The sequence below is a fragment of the Centroberyx affinis genome, unplaced genomic scaffold (assembly GCF_046629955.1).
Source record: "Centroberyx affinis isolate AG114_WGS23_722 - 3 ecotype Tasmania unplaced genomic scaffold, CSIRO-AGI_Caff_v1 ptg000893l_1, whole genome shotgun sequence".
NCBI classification, from domain to species: Eukaryota; Metazoa; Chordata; class Actinopteri; order Beryciformes; family Berycidae; genus Centroberyx; species Centroberyx affinis.
This window is the reverse complement of record NW_027279481.1, coordinates 582,855-598,978: the sequence shown is the minus strand read 5'-3', so window position 1 is coordinate 598,978 and position 16,124 is coordinate 582,855. Positions and strand designations below refer to the sequence as shown.

The 16,124-nt window shown below is 45.3% G+C and overlaps 1 protein-coding gene across 1 annotated transcript; it reads right to left on the bottom strand.

The window, feature by feature from the left end:
• Nucleotides 1–2,430: 2,430 nt before the first annotated feature.
• Nucleotides 2,431–15,039, bottom strand: cbarpb (CACN subunit beta associated regulatory protein b). The gene is made up of 9 exons (XM_071521539.1): nt 14,992–15,039; nt 12,180–12,328; nt 9,739–9,800; nt 8,827–8,989; nt 8,034–8,205; nt 7,418–7,570; nt 6,685–6,928; nt 5,821–6,010; nt 2,431–4,479 (listed from the first exon to the last, which is right to left on the bottom strand). Exons 1-9 carry the CDS (start codon nt 15,037–15,039, stop codon nt 2,922–2,924), a joined length of 2,739 nt encoding a protein of 912 aa, XP_071377640.1. The 3' UTR covers nt 2,431–2,921.
• Between the last annotated feature and the right edge of the window lie 1,085 nt (nt 15,040–16,124).

Genomic DNA, 16,124 nt, shown 5'->3' with positions numbered 1-16,124 from the left:
ACGCTTTAACTTCTGCCTCAAACAAATGAGCATTAACCATGGAATTGATAGTTTTGTAGTGTAAGTCTGAGAAAACATGAAGATTTGTACTAAAATGTTAACTCTCATGCAGACCTATGCACAGTTATGCATCAATGCATTTGACAGGCTACTGGTTAGTACACAAACATTGTTTACCACAGTGTCCCCAGTTATACAGCATCTGTCTAAACCTAATGAAGGACACAGATGAAGTCTAGCTCCACATTGTGCTTGTATACACAATAAAGGTTTATCTTTGTACAAATGTACTAATTTGTATTCACCCTCTTGGTCGTTTTCTTTGAATTATCGTGGTCGCTGTACTTTCATTATGTTGTTCTGAGTCACCTCTCAGGCATTTTGGCTGTTGATCTGCAGAAAATGAAGCTGTCTTCCTCTTTCTCCACAACTGTCAGAACGGTCTGAGTAATTATTAACGCTGAGGAAGCATCCAGGATTTTTTTTTTTTAATCTTAAAGGGGATTAAGGATATTGTATATCCTTCATGTTGATGAACACCCTCATAAAAAAGGTCGTTTGATTGCACAAAATTGTGCTGATTAGTGAGAGCACATTGTGTTCTCCATGGTGACATAATGGCTCATGCTCTGAATGTGTGTGGGGGGCCAATGTGAAAGAGAAAGGAGCGAGAGCACAAAAAATCACTATCCTCTCCACTCCTCCGACCCATTCGAGTTCACCTCTCTTCACCTCCTTTCATCTCAGTCATTGTTCTCCTAATGAGGAACATAGCTTCTGCCTCAGAGTCCACTTAGCCACAAGAGGAGACTCCTGCCACGCAGGGGAGAGAGATCTAATCTGGCCGGGCTGGAAAGGAGCACCACCATCACACCCAAACAAAGAGAGAGGGGAATAATAGCTATTTTCCCCTTGCTTTTCTATTCAGTCCTTTCACTGTGCCGCACTGTAACAGCCTCCAGGAGTGAGGGAATGGAGACAGGGGATGAAAGGAGGACTTCCCTCCTGTTTTGATTAATATTCAACACCATCTTCTGCAGTGGTTCCTCTCGCTGCACGTGGGAGAGAGGGAGAGCCTAACAACCCCTCTGAGAACGGGAATTTATGAGCAAAACTGGGTCACACTGAGCCTGCTTCTGCCGCTGTACACCGCTGAGGATGTGAAGGCAGAGCTCTACTTCTCCCTGCCACTAGTAGCCTCACCTCCAGCTAACAGCAGAAATGGGTTTTCAACATAATTCTTCAACAGGCTTGCCATTCCTTGCATTCTTTGCCCACAAGACATAATCTGCTAATGTGGTTTCATTTGAATGGCAGCACTGGTTTTCTTTAATTGCGCAGAGGAAGCCACAGGAGAAAAAATAAAGTGGAATTTGCTACAAATAACATCTTTGTTCATTCTGGTTTTGTAAGCTGGCAGGAAGTGCAGTCCTTAGCCCCCGAGGGAGACATGTACTGCACTGTCAACTTTCTCAGGAGGAGGAGAGGAAGAGGAAAAAAAAAAAAGAATGTGAGCTGCGGACAAATAAAGCCTGTTTTGTGAGCCCCATGCACGAGAAAGCATGCCTTTCTTATAAAGAAATTCAATAAACACTAATGTCTGCGAGGGCAGCATCAGTCCTGTTCAACAGCTTTAATGCGACTGCCCACCTCATGGCTGTAAACCTGTACAGAAGACTCTACCTGAGTCTATTAAGACAGAGGTCATACAGACATCTTCAGTGATGCCCAGAGTACCAAGAGTCCTAGCTTATTGAGTCACAGATCATATCTGTGACTCTGATGAACTACCTAGAGTCATCATACCAGAGTGCTAGTACCTATCTGTCTAATCCTATCATACCATTGTTGAGATCCCACTATATACACATGAATTTTTGGCACAGAAAGGACCTAAAGCTGCTCTAAACCTGCCACACTGTGTCAATTTTCATTGTCAATAGAAGGAAGAATGCAAACATAAAAATAGAACATATTACAATGAATGAAACAAATAAAAAAATAAATGACATTAAAAAACAGTCAGTAGCTGAAATTAATTTCAGCTGTGACAACATCAGGAAAACATCTTTAAATAGAAACATCATGACCTCTAAAGCCAGACATTCAGTGACGGCGAGAATTAAAGGATATTTCAGTTTCATTATGAGAAAACAGGAACGCATTTTCCATGTAATCCATGTCCATCTATAACCATACAGTCTGAGCAACTATGAGTAAACAATTCCATATTTTGGTTGTAATTCAGCAGGAATTCAGCCTCATTTATGATGAACAGCTAATATTTCAGCTCATGAATAGTGATAAAAGCGCTCATTACCCAGTAATGCATGATCACAGGACTGGCAGGTAACTGTTGTGTCCAGATCTGTAGATTTCTGCACCTTATAGCACCTGGTTTCACAGTGGATCAACTAGTGCAGAGGGAATACTGGCTCTCAGCTTCACTTTTCTTACTGGAGGAGAGGAATGACAGCAGTAGAGACACAAAAGTAGATAGTAAATAGACTATGGACACATACAGAGACAATTAATGGGAAAAAACATATTCCCTTCAAAACCATGTAATTTTAGATTGTTGGTGATATATTTGCCATGTTCATTTTTTTTATTTTGTCTTTCTTTATTGTCAACAAAATGTAAAATGGTAATCAATAACTTTGTAATTCTAACAGGCGTAAAGATAGACTGGTTGCATTGCGAGTGAGTTCGCTGTACCCAACAATTACCCAGTTAGTTGGGGAGAATTGTTTAACTATGGACTGATTTAACACATACACCTTTCGGTGTCTGTTTAAAGGTCTGGATCACACCACTCAAACTGTATATAGAGAGCCATTTGTGTTGAGACTGATGTCAAACAGAAAGAAAGGTGTGTATCAGCAGGAGTGAGGTTGATGAGGAGGACGATTGGAGCCCTGCTACACTGGGCTGTGGTCGGGAGAAGCGTGTGTGGCCGTTACAGTCACACATTCAGTTGGCGTGTCCTTGGTCCTGCGAAGGCCCGTGTACAGCCTCTCATCCAGGTTAGCAGTCAGTTTGTCCGTGAGCTCGGCTGTGATGGTTTGAGGGCCGTAGCCCGAGGAGTCAGGGAGCTGAGGGGGCGAGCGCTCGTCAGGGGGATCGGGAGGGAGTCCGGACTGTTTGCTGTCCTCCTGAGGGTCAGGGTGCTCGCCCATCCCTCCATCTTTCTCCGAGATGGAGGGATGAAGAGGAGGGGGAGAACGGGAGGCTTGGTCCTCCTTGTCTCTGACAGTGCTGTTGTCCCCCTCAACTTTCACCTTGACACCCTGCTCCCTCTCCTTCCCCCCACCCTCAGCAGTTGTGGCCTCCACCTTTGGAGTTTCGGGAGCGCTGCCGGTCCCGTCGCTGGCCTCCTCGTCGGGTGCGCTGACGATGCGTGGGAGCGTGCTGTGGTAGCTTGTGTCCAGCGGGTAGTTCACGCTGTCGCCTCGCCGTAGGGGGGTCCGCTGTCTCTCGAAAGAGGAGTGGTAGTGTCTGACTCCAGGGTCGCTCCACTGCTTGTGCCGCTGCCACTGCTTGCGGAGGTGGATGCGGGAGCGGTGCTTCCTCAACGGCGACTCCAGCTGGTCGAACTGAGGGTCATGGCGGAGAAACTCGTGGAAGAGCGCGTCCGTCTTCTCGTCTATGCTGTAGTCTCGTCGGTGCAGGGTTGGGGGTTGGGGCGAGGGCTGCGCTGCCTCCCGGGGTGTGAACATCTGACCGTATGGGGACCAGCCCAATGGGCCAGCGCCTGTTTCTATGGGAACTCCTCCGCTGGCCCCTAGCAACACCTCGTCTTCCGGCTCCTCCTCAAAGAGATGAGACTCGAAGCTCTCACCGATAGTGCCGGTTCGCCCTGCGTTGGTGAAGTGGTGCCTCCTCTCCAAAGCCGTTCTGTCTTTCGGGCTGCTGCTGCTGCTGCTGCTCCCAAACAGCCGCAGGTCTTCTGGGCCGCGGGACGGAGCCTCTATTGACGCATAGCCACTGTCCATCTGCAGCAGCTTACGGGTCCCCGTCTCTCCATCGCTGCCCCCTCTCTCTGATTCCGTGCTTTCCTGCTTCCTCTTCTTGACCTCCTTTACCCCCAACCCATCGTCCATATACACCGCCAAGTCCTTGTCTTCCTCTCCACCCTCTGCCTCATCCCCTAAGTCCTGAGATGGGTAGCTGGGAAGCCCCCCTCTTTCTGTCTCTGTGCGTCCTCCCAGCGAACACACACTGTCAGCGTCACTGCAGACCGAGTTCCTGTCATTGTTGCTGCTCTGGTCGGAGGCGGCGTACTGTTCCAGCGACGCGCGGAGGGTCCAGATGTCTCTATAAAGGGCTTGGGGGTCCTGGGGATCTAGGGGATCCGAAGGGTCAGCACCTTCCCTTCTGGCCAGGGTCAGTGCTTCCTCTTGGGGATCAGGGGAAAGGCCAATCACCCCTGGACCACCGTGGCTGCAGCTGGGCTCCACCATCACCTCTACCTCTAACCTGTAATGTAAACACCGGGATGGAGAGAGGAAAGAGAGAGTGAAAGATAAAGAGGGAGAGGGAGAAGGAGAAACACACACACACACACACACACACACACAAAACAAGGGTCAGTTCCAGAGCATGGACCTAATTAACACATTCGTCTGAGATATGGCTATGTTCACAGTACACAGAGAAGTGATAATCATGACTTGCTATGGTTGTTGTTGCATGTTGTTAACAAACTGAACTCAGCTGAACGGTAATATCGTGTTATTCTACATTCCGAGAATTTCCCTCGTCCTCTCGTCTTGGGACAGAGCCAATTTGAAGAATGCATATGAAACATAAGCTGACTTGAGTTATGTTAGTAGCTATAGATATATACTGTAAATGAATGTGAGGGTCATCATTGATTCTTTGTTAGCTCAAGGCAGCTTCCAGGAAATTATTTTTATTTTTGAAAACAAACATCTGCAAACACACACAGGAAATACTGATTTTGTTTACTTAAATACTTCCATTTTGTGAATGAAAATAAATGGCTATATAATAAAGTCGTTTAGGAGAGTGGTTATTTTTGTTAAATCAGATTATGTTTGGCAAACTCGGCCTCGCTATAACTCCAAACGTAAAGTAACAAGATTGCAATGACCCTTGAACTACAAACTATTTCGGACATCATGACATCATCAGACCATGTCAGCGATGGAATGGGCTGGTTTCCTATGCCAGAAATAAGCCCCATGTCCCAATTCCTATGAAAAATGCACTCTGGAAATTCCCTACATGTGGCTTTAAATCATGAGGTTGGTTTTCCAGTACTTGTTTACAGTTATATTGCTATTGCTTAGAGATCAGACCGTGGTTAAACAGTGTTTACAAATACTTAACAGGCCATTTTTTAATCTACTTAAGTGCCAAATGGGTGAGGTTTGCTACATAGCATGACACACGAGTGCTAGGAAGACAAACAGGAAATGATCAAAATCAACTTAGTATACTTTTCTGTGACTTAAAGTACAATTTCCATTTTTATTTACATGTTTATTGACAAAGAGTGAATTGTCCTAATGTGGTAAATCCTACCCATCTGGCAGGTGAAAGCATTATTTGCAATTACTGTTTGACCCAGGTCGCTTATACTGTATATCCACATTGAAAAAACCCCCCAAAAAAAACAACAAAAGCACACTTTATGTTTAAGCAAAGGGGTGGAGAATGGGGACTTGGAGCTGTAGCCTACTGTATCAAGCAGAGCATTACCCTTGATCATTACCGTTGGTTTTCTAGCTATAAGAAATGAGAGCAAGGCAGCAAAGCAGTGGACAGGATGAATGGCAAGGGAATTAAAGATACCTGCCGAGGGAGGGGGGTGGTGTGGAGGGAGGTGAGAGGAGGCGTGTGGAGGGCTGGCTGGGACAGTAAGTGATGTCCTGGGTGCGGGCGATGTACTGGATGAGGTCTATGTGGTGCGCATCATTATCATCCTGGTCCATGCTCTCGCTGGCGGCTCGCTGCCGCTGGAACTGTCTCCTCTTGGGAGAGCCTGGCACGCACCGGACATGGAGAATGAACGGTCAGTTATATAATTCAAGTTATTGTATAACAGGAGGAGATAGGGTTGAAGTGACATTTTTAATTCAGGAGATAGCTTCCAGCAGAAGCAGGGATTTTATGATCTTTGTTGGTCCCTTGGTATGAGAGGAGAAGGGGACTTGGGGAAAAGCAGGAAGGAGAGAGTGTGTGTGTGTGTGTGTGTGTGTGTATAGGATGAAGAGGATCGGCAGGGAGGATTCAGTCAGGCTCAACGCGCCTTGGAAAGACCAAACTCTGCGTCACTGAGCCATCTGTCGTGTGTGCGTGTGTATGTGTGTGTGTCTGTGTCTGTGCGTGTCTGTGTGTGTGTGTGTATCCAGCTACTGACAGCCAAGGCTTCTCACAGTTGGTTGCTGAAGCCCCCTGCTTAACCATTGTCTGTTTACCACAAGGGAACACCTCCAAAAACACTGAACAGAAATAGAAATACAAGAAAGGAACAAATAGTACTAACTAATACAACTGCTCTATTTTTTTCAGTTATGATCAATGACCAGCTATAACCAATAAACAACATAAGATGAAATACTACACTTATTTAACCCACACAATCTCTGATGCATTGGCAGACAGACTTAAAATAATATGGCTAAAATACACTATGTGCCGCCAAGGATCCATTACCTCTGGTGTCCAGACTTGAGGCTCTCTGGCTGCTGTCCAGCTTCCACTTCTTGATCTTGAAGTAGGGACTGGCCCCCTCCAGACTCGCGTGGCGCCGCAGCTTGGTGAAGAACTGCAGCACGGGCCCCTGGCTTCCTGCACCAATACCACCGGGAGGGGCGGCGCTCCCCACCGCTGCCCCTTCACCCACACTCACGCTGCTGGGACTGCCTCTGCCCCGCGGCCCTGCTCCCATCATCTCAATCTGGGGAGAGAGAGAAAGAGACATGGTCAGAAAGGAAAACCTGCCAGGACCAGTGGTCTGTGTATAATCTCCACTGACAGTGCTGTTCCACAGGGTCTTCCTTGTTTACCCATCAACCACCACTCCTGTTGTCACTCCCTCAGGCTCTCTGACCCTCTAACCTCTTTATGGATGGCTCACTGCTTGACTGACTGGCTGGCTGACCAAGTGGCCGACCTACTGACTGACTGACTTGCAAAAATTATTCACTCTACAAATAATTAACTCCACAAACTCCATGTTGACCTATGTGCTTTGTTTCAAAACATGAGCTACTGCAGTTGTGTGCACTCATTTCTTCTTGTGAGGTTGAGTATTCGCGTGTGTAGTCTTTAAACATCATTACTATATGAAAATCTAACACAGGGCATGAGATATTTGACATGCTGAATTTCTAAATGTCTTTATCATAGCTGTGTGACAATTAATATACAGAGGGTGGTGACTTACGGAGCTGGAGCTTGGCTCCTTGGTGCCGGGGGCGGAGGTGTTCTTGCTGAAGCTGGTGTCCACCACAGAGTTGAGAGCGTCTCCGGGAAGCGCAGAGCTGGGACTGGTGCTCAGGCTGGTCAGCGCTGTTTGTGGTAGGGGGCACAGCATCGGCTGAAGGGAAGCACACACACACACACAGAATTTGACTTTTTTCTTTAACCTTTTGAATATTTCTTTAATCATTTGATCAGCATGCAAGCAATTCCCTGCTTCACAGCCATCCAGCTACACATAATCACACCTGGTAGCTGCACCACAGTCTACAGTTGGCTGCTGAGTAACTTTTCTGGAGAAGTTAAGTTGAACATATCAATAGAGGCTACATCTATTAATGAATATCAAGTCCAGATTCCCTCCCAGGCTGTCAGTGCAGCACCAGTGCTTGAGCAACCTCACCTAAATGGGAAATCAATGCACACGGCCTGCTGAAATGAGGAGGCAGAAAGATCCATGATCCCTGTGTTTGGGTACATTAGGTTGATACATTTTCTCGGCCTGACCCGTGATTGATGTTCTAATTGGCCCCGGTTGTAACGAACGAGGCATCAGGACTAATAGCGGTCAGGGTTGTCACCTGGAAGATGGAAAGCGCTGACTTAGCGGCGGGGCGCGTCGCCATGGTGATGGTGTTCTCGGCTGAGTCACACTCATGGATGGTGACTATCTTGAGGGCCGGGGGAGGGATGTGGAGGTGTGTAAGCCGGGCGTTCTTCAGGTGGTGGAAGTCCCCTTCGGTCAGGGTGTACCTGGTTGCGCATGGGGTCAAATAACAAGCTAAATACCACACAGACACTTACACACACCACACTGTGTTTACTTGTACAGGCGTTCAATTACAAAACGACAAATCCTTTTAAGACAAGACATACGCTTGCATACAACTCTTTGTATGTCCAAAACCACAAAACTAGGCTTTTCATTTGTTTTATGCATCATTCACAACATAAGTTTATTCTTCCACAATAAACAACAAAATGATATCTGACTTCAAACCCATTGCAGCTACACTTAACCTTTAGCCCAACAGAATATTTCCTTCAGAAGCATTTGCATATCAGGCTTAGGTGGGGTTCTGAGAGAAAAGTAGGCCACTGAGAAATAATGAGATAGAGAGAGTGAGAGCTCTTTGTGTCCATAGCATACATAATGCATTCCGAATTCATTCACTTAACCCTTATCTAACCAACATAACAGAGAGATGGATACAGTAAAATGGGGTCATCCTTTGATCTCTGTTAAAGAGTAACGGAGCTGGGGTGCATGGAAATTGCTGAGAGTTAAACACTGAATAGTATAGAGATTTCTGACTGTGGGCTTGTGCGTATGGTTATGTGTGCATGTGTGTGTGTGTGCAGTGTCTGTCTGACCTGCGGCCTTTCTCCTGGGCCTTCTTGCCGTGGTCGAAGAGCGCAGCCTCATTGAAAGAGACGCGGCGGCCTGTGGTGCCCGTGGAGAGGAAGCGCTCGGTCTCCTGGTCATGGGAGCTGGCCACCGACAGGCAGTCCGACTCATCTACCCTGATGGTGATTTCTGTCCAGAGAGACAAGGGGAAATGTATGGGTAGATAAAGAGATAGTAGGGAGAAAGAGGGGCGAGAATGAGAGACAGAGAGAGAGTGGTTTGCTCATTCAAGGCAATTGTAACTTACGTACAGTAAATTAAAGTCAATGTTCTTCAGAATTTTATGTTTTATACTTTTTTATGTGCACTAATATTGCTTTGCCCCAAGTAATAAGCAATGTTTAATATATTGAAATATATTCTCGAATTACCATAGCTCAAGGAGAAATCTGTCTGAAGTCAACTCAGATCTATATTTACACTGACACACTGTATCAGCGAAGTAAAGCAGCTCATGTTCCGACACTTTTGTGGAGAGTTTATATGGTAATATGGCAAAACGCTGACTGGAGAACTAAAAACAATAAAAAAACGCCTTACGAAAGCAGCTCAGTGCCAAACTGTTGGTGCCATTTAATAAATCATTTTCATTGGAGATAGAGTGCATTCACTGGTCTCAAAATTTCAAAATGTGTTCCAGGAATGGCACTACTGCTTAAACTAATTGGTTTGAGATGGCAATATGTTGATGGGGTAGATCACGCTTTTATGCTGACGAAATAAAAATACGCCAGCTTCTAGCATCCCTCCATCAATCCGATCCCTCTGCCTCCCCGTCTCCATTATTCCTCCCTCTCTCATTCACTTGCCCCCTTATCTGTTCCTCCGCCCACGTCCTCCCTCCCTCCCTCCTCTCTTCATCCATTTTTTTGTCTTACCATGCGTGGGCTGAGACTCCTCCATGTAGGTGGTGTTGGTTTTCTCGGGGTCATCGCTGGCCCTGGGGCACACAGAAACACTAAGATCAATGCTGTGACATGATTACCCCTGAAGTCTGGCTTTCATCTGTGGAACCCAGCTGATACAGGCGACCGCATCGGCTGCCACATCGACAAGGCCCTAAGATCAGTCGGCACACATCAGGCACGCCTTCGCTGAGGTGCTATTTGACTTTTCACCGAGCCTGACTGACTTACCTGCACTTTAGGGACACATACAGGCCGACACCACAGAAATGTAGCTAAGACAACAAAGGACAAGGCCATATGTTCACTGCATAGGCCGTTCCCCTGCTGTCTGGCTGGCTGGCTGGCTGTATAATCAATGAGCGCCTAAATCATTGCCAGTAACTTGATAACCTTGAGGGCCAGGGGACCTCTTGAACTGATAAAGCATGGCGCTTTATTGGATTGCAAGTTTCCACTCATCTTTTAAAGGCACAAAGAAAATACAGGGTAAACCTCTTATTGTTTTGCTTTTTTTTGTAATGAACACTACCAATCAAAAGTTTGGACACATGCATTTTTCTTTATTTTTTACAGTTTTTCACATTTTAGAATAATAGTAAAGACATCAAAACTATCAAATAACACAAATGGAATTATGCAGTTACCAAAAAAGTGTTAAACAAACCAAAACTATCTTATATTTTAGATTTTTTAAAGTAGCCACACTTGCCTTGATGGAAAGGCAAAGGCTTTGGAAAGAAATTCATACATAGGCATCAACTTCACTGTTTATATTTGTCTAAAAAACTAATGTCAAGCATTTAAGCATAAGCCTTGAGATCAAAAGGCTTCAAGATAATGAAAAACATGTGTGACTGACATGTTTGACTGGTAGTATACATTCTTGTCTTAGTTTGTTTTGTCTTTCTTCACCCAGGCAAGTCAATTTAGTAGAGATTGTTGGCAAAGGGACCTACTGTACATCTTAAATGTTGAGATAATTAGGACAATGCAGGTCCTCAGACTGTGGCAGCTGAATCCTGATAGTATCTCTAAAAGGCAGAAACTTCCTCTGATATCGTCCTTAATTGCCGTTGATCCTCCATGCTTCTCAAATCCCATGCCCAGAATCTGCTCTATGAGGCAGAAAGAAGAAACTGAAATCTCTACCCCATCATTTCTCTTCATCTGATTCCTTTGTGCTATGCTACGAGTCGTGTGTGTGTGTGTGTGTGTGTGTGTGTGTGTGTGTGTGTGAATGACTTGAGGGATTTCTCTGTCCACCCAGATCTGTGCTTCTTCTCTCTTTCATTTCCTCTGTGCCCCCTTCCTCCCCAGTGTGTGTGTGTGTGTGTGTGTGTGTGTGTGTGTGTTTGTGTGTGTGTGTGTGTGTGTGTGTGTGTGCACACATGGCTGGGTGAGGCGCTAGATTAATCACCGCCGATGGCTGCTATGAAATCTCATTACACTCATCATTTGTACCAGTCTGCACGATTCTCCTCTGCTCTCCCCCGGCAAGCCTCGCCTTTTCCCGTCTCAGCCTCTATGCACTCTCTGTTTATCTGCATCTAGCCGCTGTGTTCTCATATTCAAGTATTAGAGATGATGCCTGCCTGGCTGCAGAAAGGGACAAAGCATCTTGAGGGTATGCATGTTATTGCTGAGTGAACACAGATGAATCACAAATAAATGAGCATGAATATTGAATGTGTTTCCATCAAGGTGATTTCATAACAGCCCCACAGGGGCCTTGACAAACACACGACAGATCTCTATAGTGAGTTAATGCATTGTGCCATCCTGCTTTACCATACTTACATGATAATCTATAGAGTTACATCATTTGTTCCTGCCACCTACTGCGATACGGCCTTCTGTTATTATAAACATGCTTTAAGTTGTTCAGCAGTTGTCTCTGTATCCCTGAGTGACAGATTTGTGTATGCACAAACTGTTTTGTACCAAACTGAACACCCTCGCCGCTCTTACATGAATCATACTGAAGATGGGTTTGAGATGCACTGGGTGGAGCAAACAGGAGGATTCAAGTGGTTAGCTTAATTTGCAATTACAATGAGCCCTATTTTACTGCGCAATTATACGCATTGAGTAGGAACACCAGTTTATCTCTAAATAGTTGCATGTGAGCTCAGGAAGAGCGGTTTCTGTCAACAAACTGTATGCACTTGAATGTGTGTGCATGCCGTGCATCAAAAAAATCAAAAACAATCCCTTATACAGCACCTCTCTCCTTCGCTCTTATTTTGTAGCTCTTTTCACTTCTCGCTTACATGATCAGTCTTTACTGTTTAATGCTTACAATGTTGGGAATCTTCTAATTTCAGCTTATTCCGCTGTTGCATTCATTGGTCACTCTGGGTAAGAGTGGCAGTTAAATGCCTAAATGTGTGTGTGGCGTGTGTGTGTCTCACCTAGCATAGCGTCGCCCTTCTCGACAGCAGCGACGGCAGGCGATGAGGAGGACAAAGATGAAGATCAGCGTTCCTACCAGGAAGGTGGAGAGGATCACCAGGAGCACATAGCAGCCATCCTGCTGCCCCGTCGCCTCGAATGGGATCTCCTGAGGTACAGAGAGGAGGGCGAAAACAGACAGATAGTTAGATAGACAGATACTGTATATAGATAGATAAATAGACAGATAGACACTGTAGATAGATAGATAGATAGATAGATAGATAGATAGATAGATAGATAGATAGATAGATAAATAGATAAAGGGAGTAAGAGAGAGGTGGGGGAGAGACAGTAGGTAGTTGTAGTCTCAGAAGGAATCAGAAAACGATTCAGACTCAGTCTTTCTCAAATGCTGGCATCCCTACACCTTGTAAAGGGCTAATACTTGTGTGGCAGAGGAGGTGTAGGACCTAATCCTGCTGAGTTGTATCTGATATTGCATGAGGTCTGAGGGACTTATAATAGATCTCTGAGCCATCATCTAGGCTTTAGTTGATGCTGCTTGAAATGTCTTGACGTTGGCGAAGGAGACGTGCAGGGCTGACACTGCAGCTGACAGTGAACCCACATAGACACACATGCACACTCACAGCCCCCCCCCCCCCCCCCCCCCCCATCCCTCCAACACACACATACATAACACAACACAGTCGTTCAAGTGAAAGGTCCGGGTTCAAGCCCTCATGGCAGTGAGCTTCCACTCTGCTGAAGATACTGAATCCCTACCAGCTCCTGGGACGCTGTTCTTTACCTGCTCTCTGACCTCGCTGTGGAGGGGGGCAAGCAAAAACAGAATTTTTCCTTTTTGTGAGATTGATAGAGTATCACTAAAAATCGAAAAATGTTGTAAAATTGGCTCAGAGAATGGGAGAATGACTGTGATCGCAGCATCAAAGAACAGAGGTGCCAAATTACTGACTTTGATTTTGTGCCAGATAAGCTTTTGAGGTCAGATAACCCTTTATTTCAATTTTAGGACACTCAAAATGACTCACGGGAGGTATCTATTGTGCCCATGGATGTAAATTGTATGTGATTTTAATCATTCGGGCAAATCCATTGTTTCAGGAGTGAGGTTGGTGATTGCACCTTAATGCAACAAAAATTTCTGAGTAGGCAGTGAGGGGAAGAAAAGGAGATAAAGGGAAAGGAGGCAGGTGTGCTCTTGTCCTGAGGATAGACGTTCAGTGCACTGGTGTAAGAGCGAGAGAGAGAGAGAGAGAGAGAGAGAGAGAGAGCAAAAACAAAAAGCTTCCCACATGAACATCAAAGCACTGCGGAAACCACTTGTAGCGGGGCTGCTGGTTGATTGTTCCCTCAGTCCCTTTGTGAGCCGAGGGATTCAGGTGAGAGAAAACTGAATGAATGAAACACCTCCTCTCTCTACCCACCATCATATTTTCTTTCTCAGATGCCTCCTCTGTTACTTGTAACACAGTACTACCCGCCTAAGTTATGAAATATGTATGGTGTTATTTCAGTTCAGATTCAGAGCTCACATTTTAGTAATAGGATATAATGACATGGTGTCAGTACACCATTCATGTAATCATGTTTGAAAGTGCCAAGTGCAAAAAATAATCAATGTTGTACGTGAGAGCGAACTTGGCAGATTTGCGACATGAAATGCTGCCATTCCATATCAACTGCAGCAGATGTATTACCTTCCCAATTACACCATTCAGTTTTAAGAGATTGATTTAGCCCCACTGGTTGGTTTCCGTGCATACAGTGAATCTATAAATGCCACAGTGCAATTAATCAATGGATGCCAGGGCTATTAACCTGTCTGTACCTTAGATATGGGAAGGCTCTCACAGAGCATTAACCATCGAAGGGGTTGGGCTAGAGACTCTACACTACCTTAGCTTGACTGCTAGAGACGGCAATATTCAGTTAATTTTGAGAGGAACATTTCAGAGGAAGCCTTTGTTTCTGAAATCTTGAAATAACCTGTTTCCTTGACTGAAACAGTTTCTTACATCCACAAAAGCATGCACAAAAAAGAGAGATGGAAAACTCTTGCCAGTATGAAACTGATTAATTCACTGCATAAGTATGATATATCACCACACCAAAAAAAAGTGTTTTTGTCAATATTGGTCAGACAATATAAAGCATCATGCAGTCACATCTACAAAACACAATTTACAGTGTAATACAAACAGCATTCCTTATATCCATTAAAATCCTTTTAATTGTCATTATTTATCCGGTTTAAATTGTAAATATATTTTTTTCCATCAATAGATTTCTTTGTGGCCGTGTACAGTCGTGACTTTATGAAGGCTGCTGTGTGTTCAACAGGCTTGAAATTGAATAAACGAAAAGATGGATGGCAATTCAAGAGTGGCAGAAGAGAAAAGGTCTGCAGGCCTCGTCATTTCACGGCAATATCAGAGTGACATGGCAACCAAGGTTACCGATAGATAACGTAGTATTCTAGATGTTAGACGCATAATCCTGTGTGTGGCGAGTTGTGCTGCACACTGCGAGCGCGAGAGCACGGCAAGTGTTAATGAGCGCTAGACTCTGACGTCAGGTTGTAATTTCTCTGAGAGGGGAAATTAAAGCTGAGATTAGATCAGAGATTGAATTATTTCAGGTCCAGGTCAGGATGTTCTCTATTAACCAGTCAATGGGCCAGAAGAGAATACGAGGGAGAGTATGGTTCACACACACACACACACACACGCACACACACACACGGACACACACACACACACACAGGAAGTTTGAGAATAGGCAAGTGGTGAAAGGCAGACTTACTGTGGAGTTTTCTGGTAGGATGTTCCAGACGGTAGACTCATTGCTCATGGTCCAGGCCAGCTAGAGAGTCCCCCTGAGAGACACACACACACACACACACACACACACACACACACATACAAAGGAAATGAAGGTCTCTGGTGCTGTTCATCAAACCACAAAGACAACCACAAACTGACAGATTTAAATGCCAGGCCTACTGCACACTATCTGTGTAAATAAATCTAGACAACAGATATGTAAACATGGCACAAAACTACTGTGAATATATAGAATCAAGATGGTCCAGTAATAGAGAATCGTGTCTATGAAATATTGTGAATTGACTTATCAGGCATTAAAGTCTGGACTCAGATGTTGTCTTGAACATTTTTGCAGCATTTTTGTATAAAACAATGCAGCACAAAATCTATCCTAATGATGTTTTATCCTTAACAGCCATGAAAGACTGCAAGATGAAGCAGAAACCAAATGTGTGTGTGTGTGTGTGTGTGTGTGTGTGTGTCTGTGTGTTTGTACGCGTGCGTTGAATCCCACAGAGGATGAAAATGTTAGCATCACTGCTGTAAATCGTCCTCCATATTTCCATATCAGCCTGAAGACTCTCTATCTACCTCTCTCTCACACACTCACACACACACACACACACACACACACACACACACACACACACACAAACAAACACACACCAAAACCATCCTATTACTAAGCAGTGGCTCCAGCGGCTCAGCTCCACTACCGCCGCTACCGCTGCTGCTATGCGTTCCCTCTTACAGATCATAGCCATTAATACTGCTACTGCTGCGCCAAACATCCACACACACACACACACACACGCCGTACACGCACACACACACACACACACACACACACACACACACAAAGACGAACACCTCCTCGGTAGATCTACTCACCCAGCAGGGGAGAAGCAACATGCCAGCAGCACTCAGCACTCCTTGCCTGCCTGCCAGCCGACTGCACCACATCCACTCAACTTCAGTACCACAACCTGTAAGCTGCTGCCACTGCCTCGCTCTCTGCTGCCAGCCTACCAGCCTCTGTATCTACCCTCCAAGCCTGAAAACCATTACGGGAATGACGCTCATCAGCCTGCGACCAGAATGCTTCCCTTG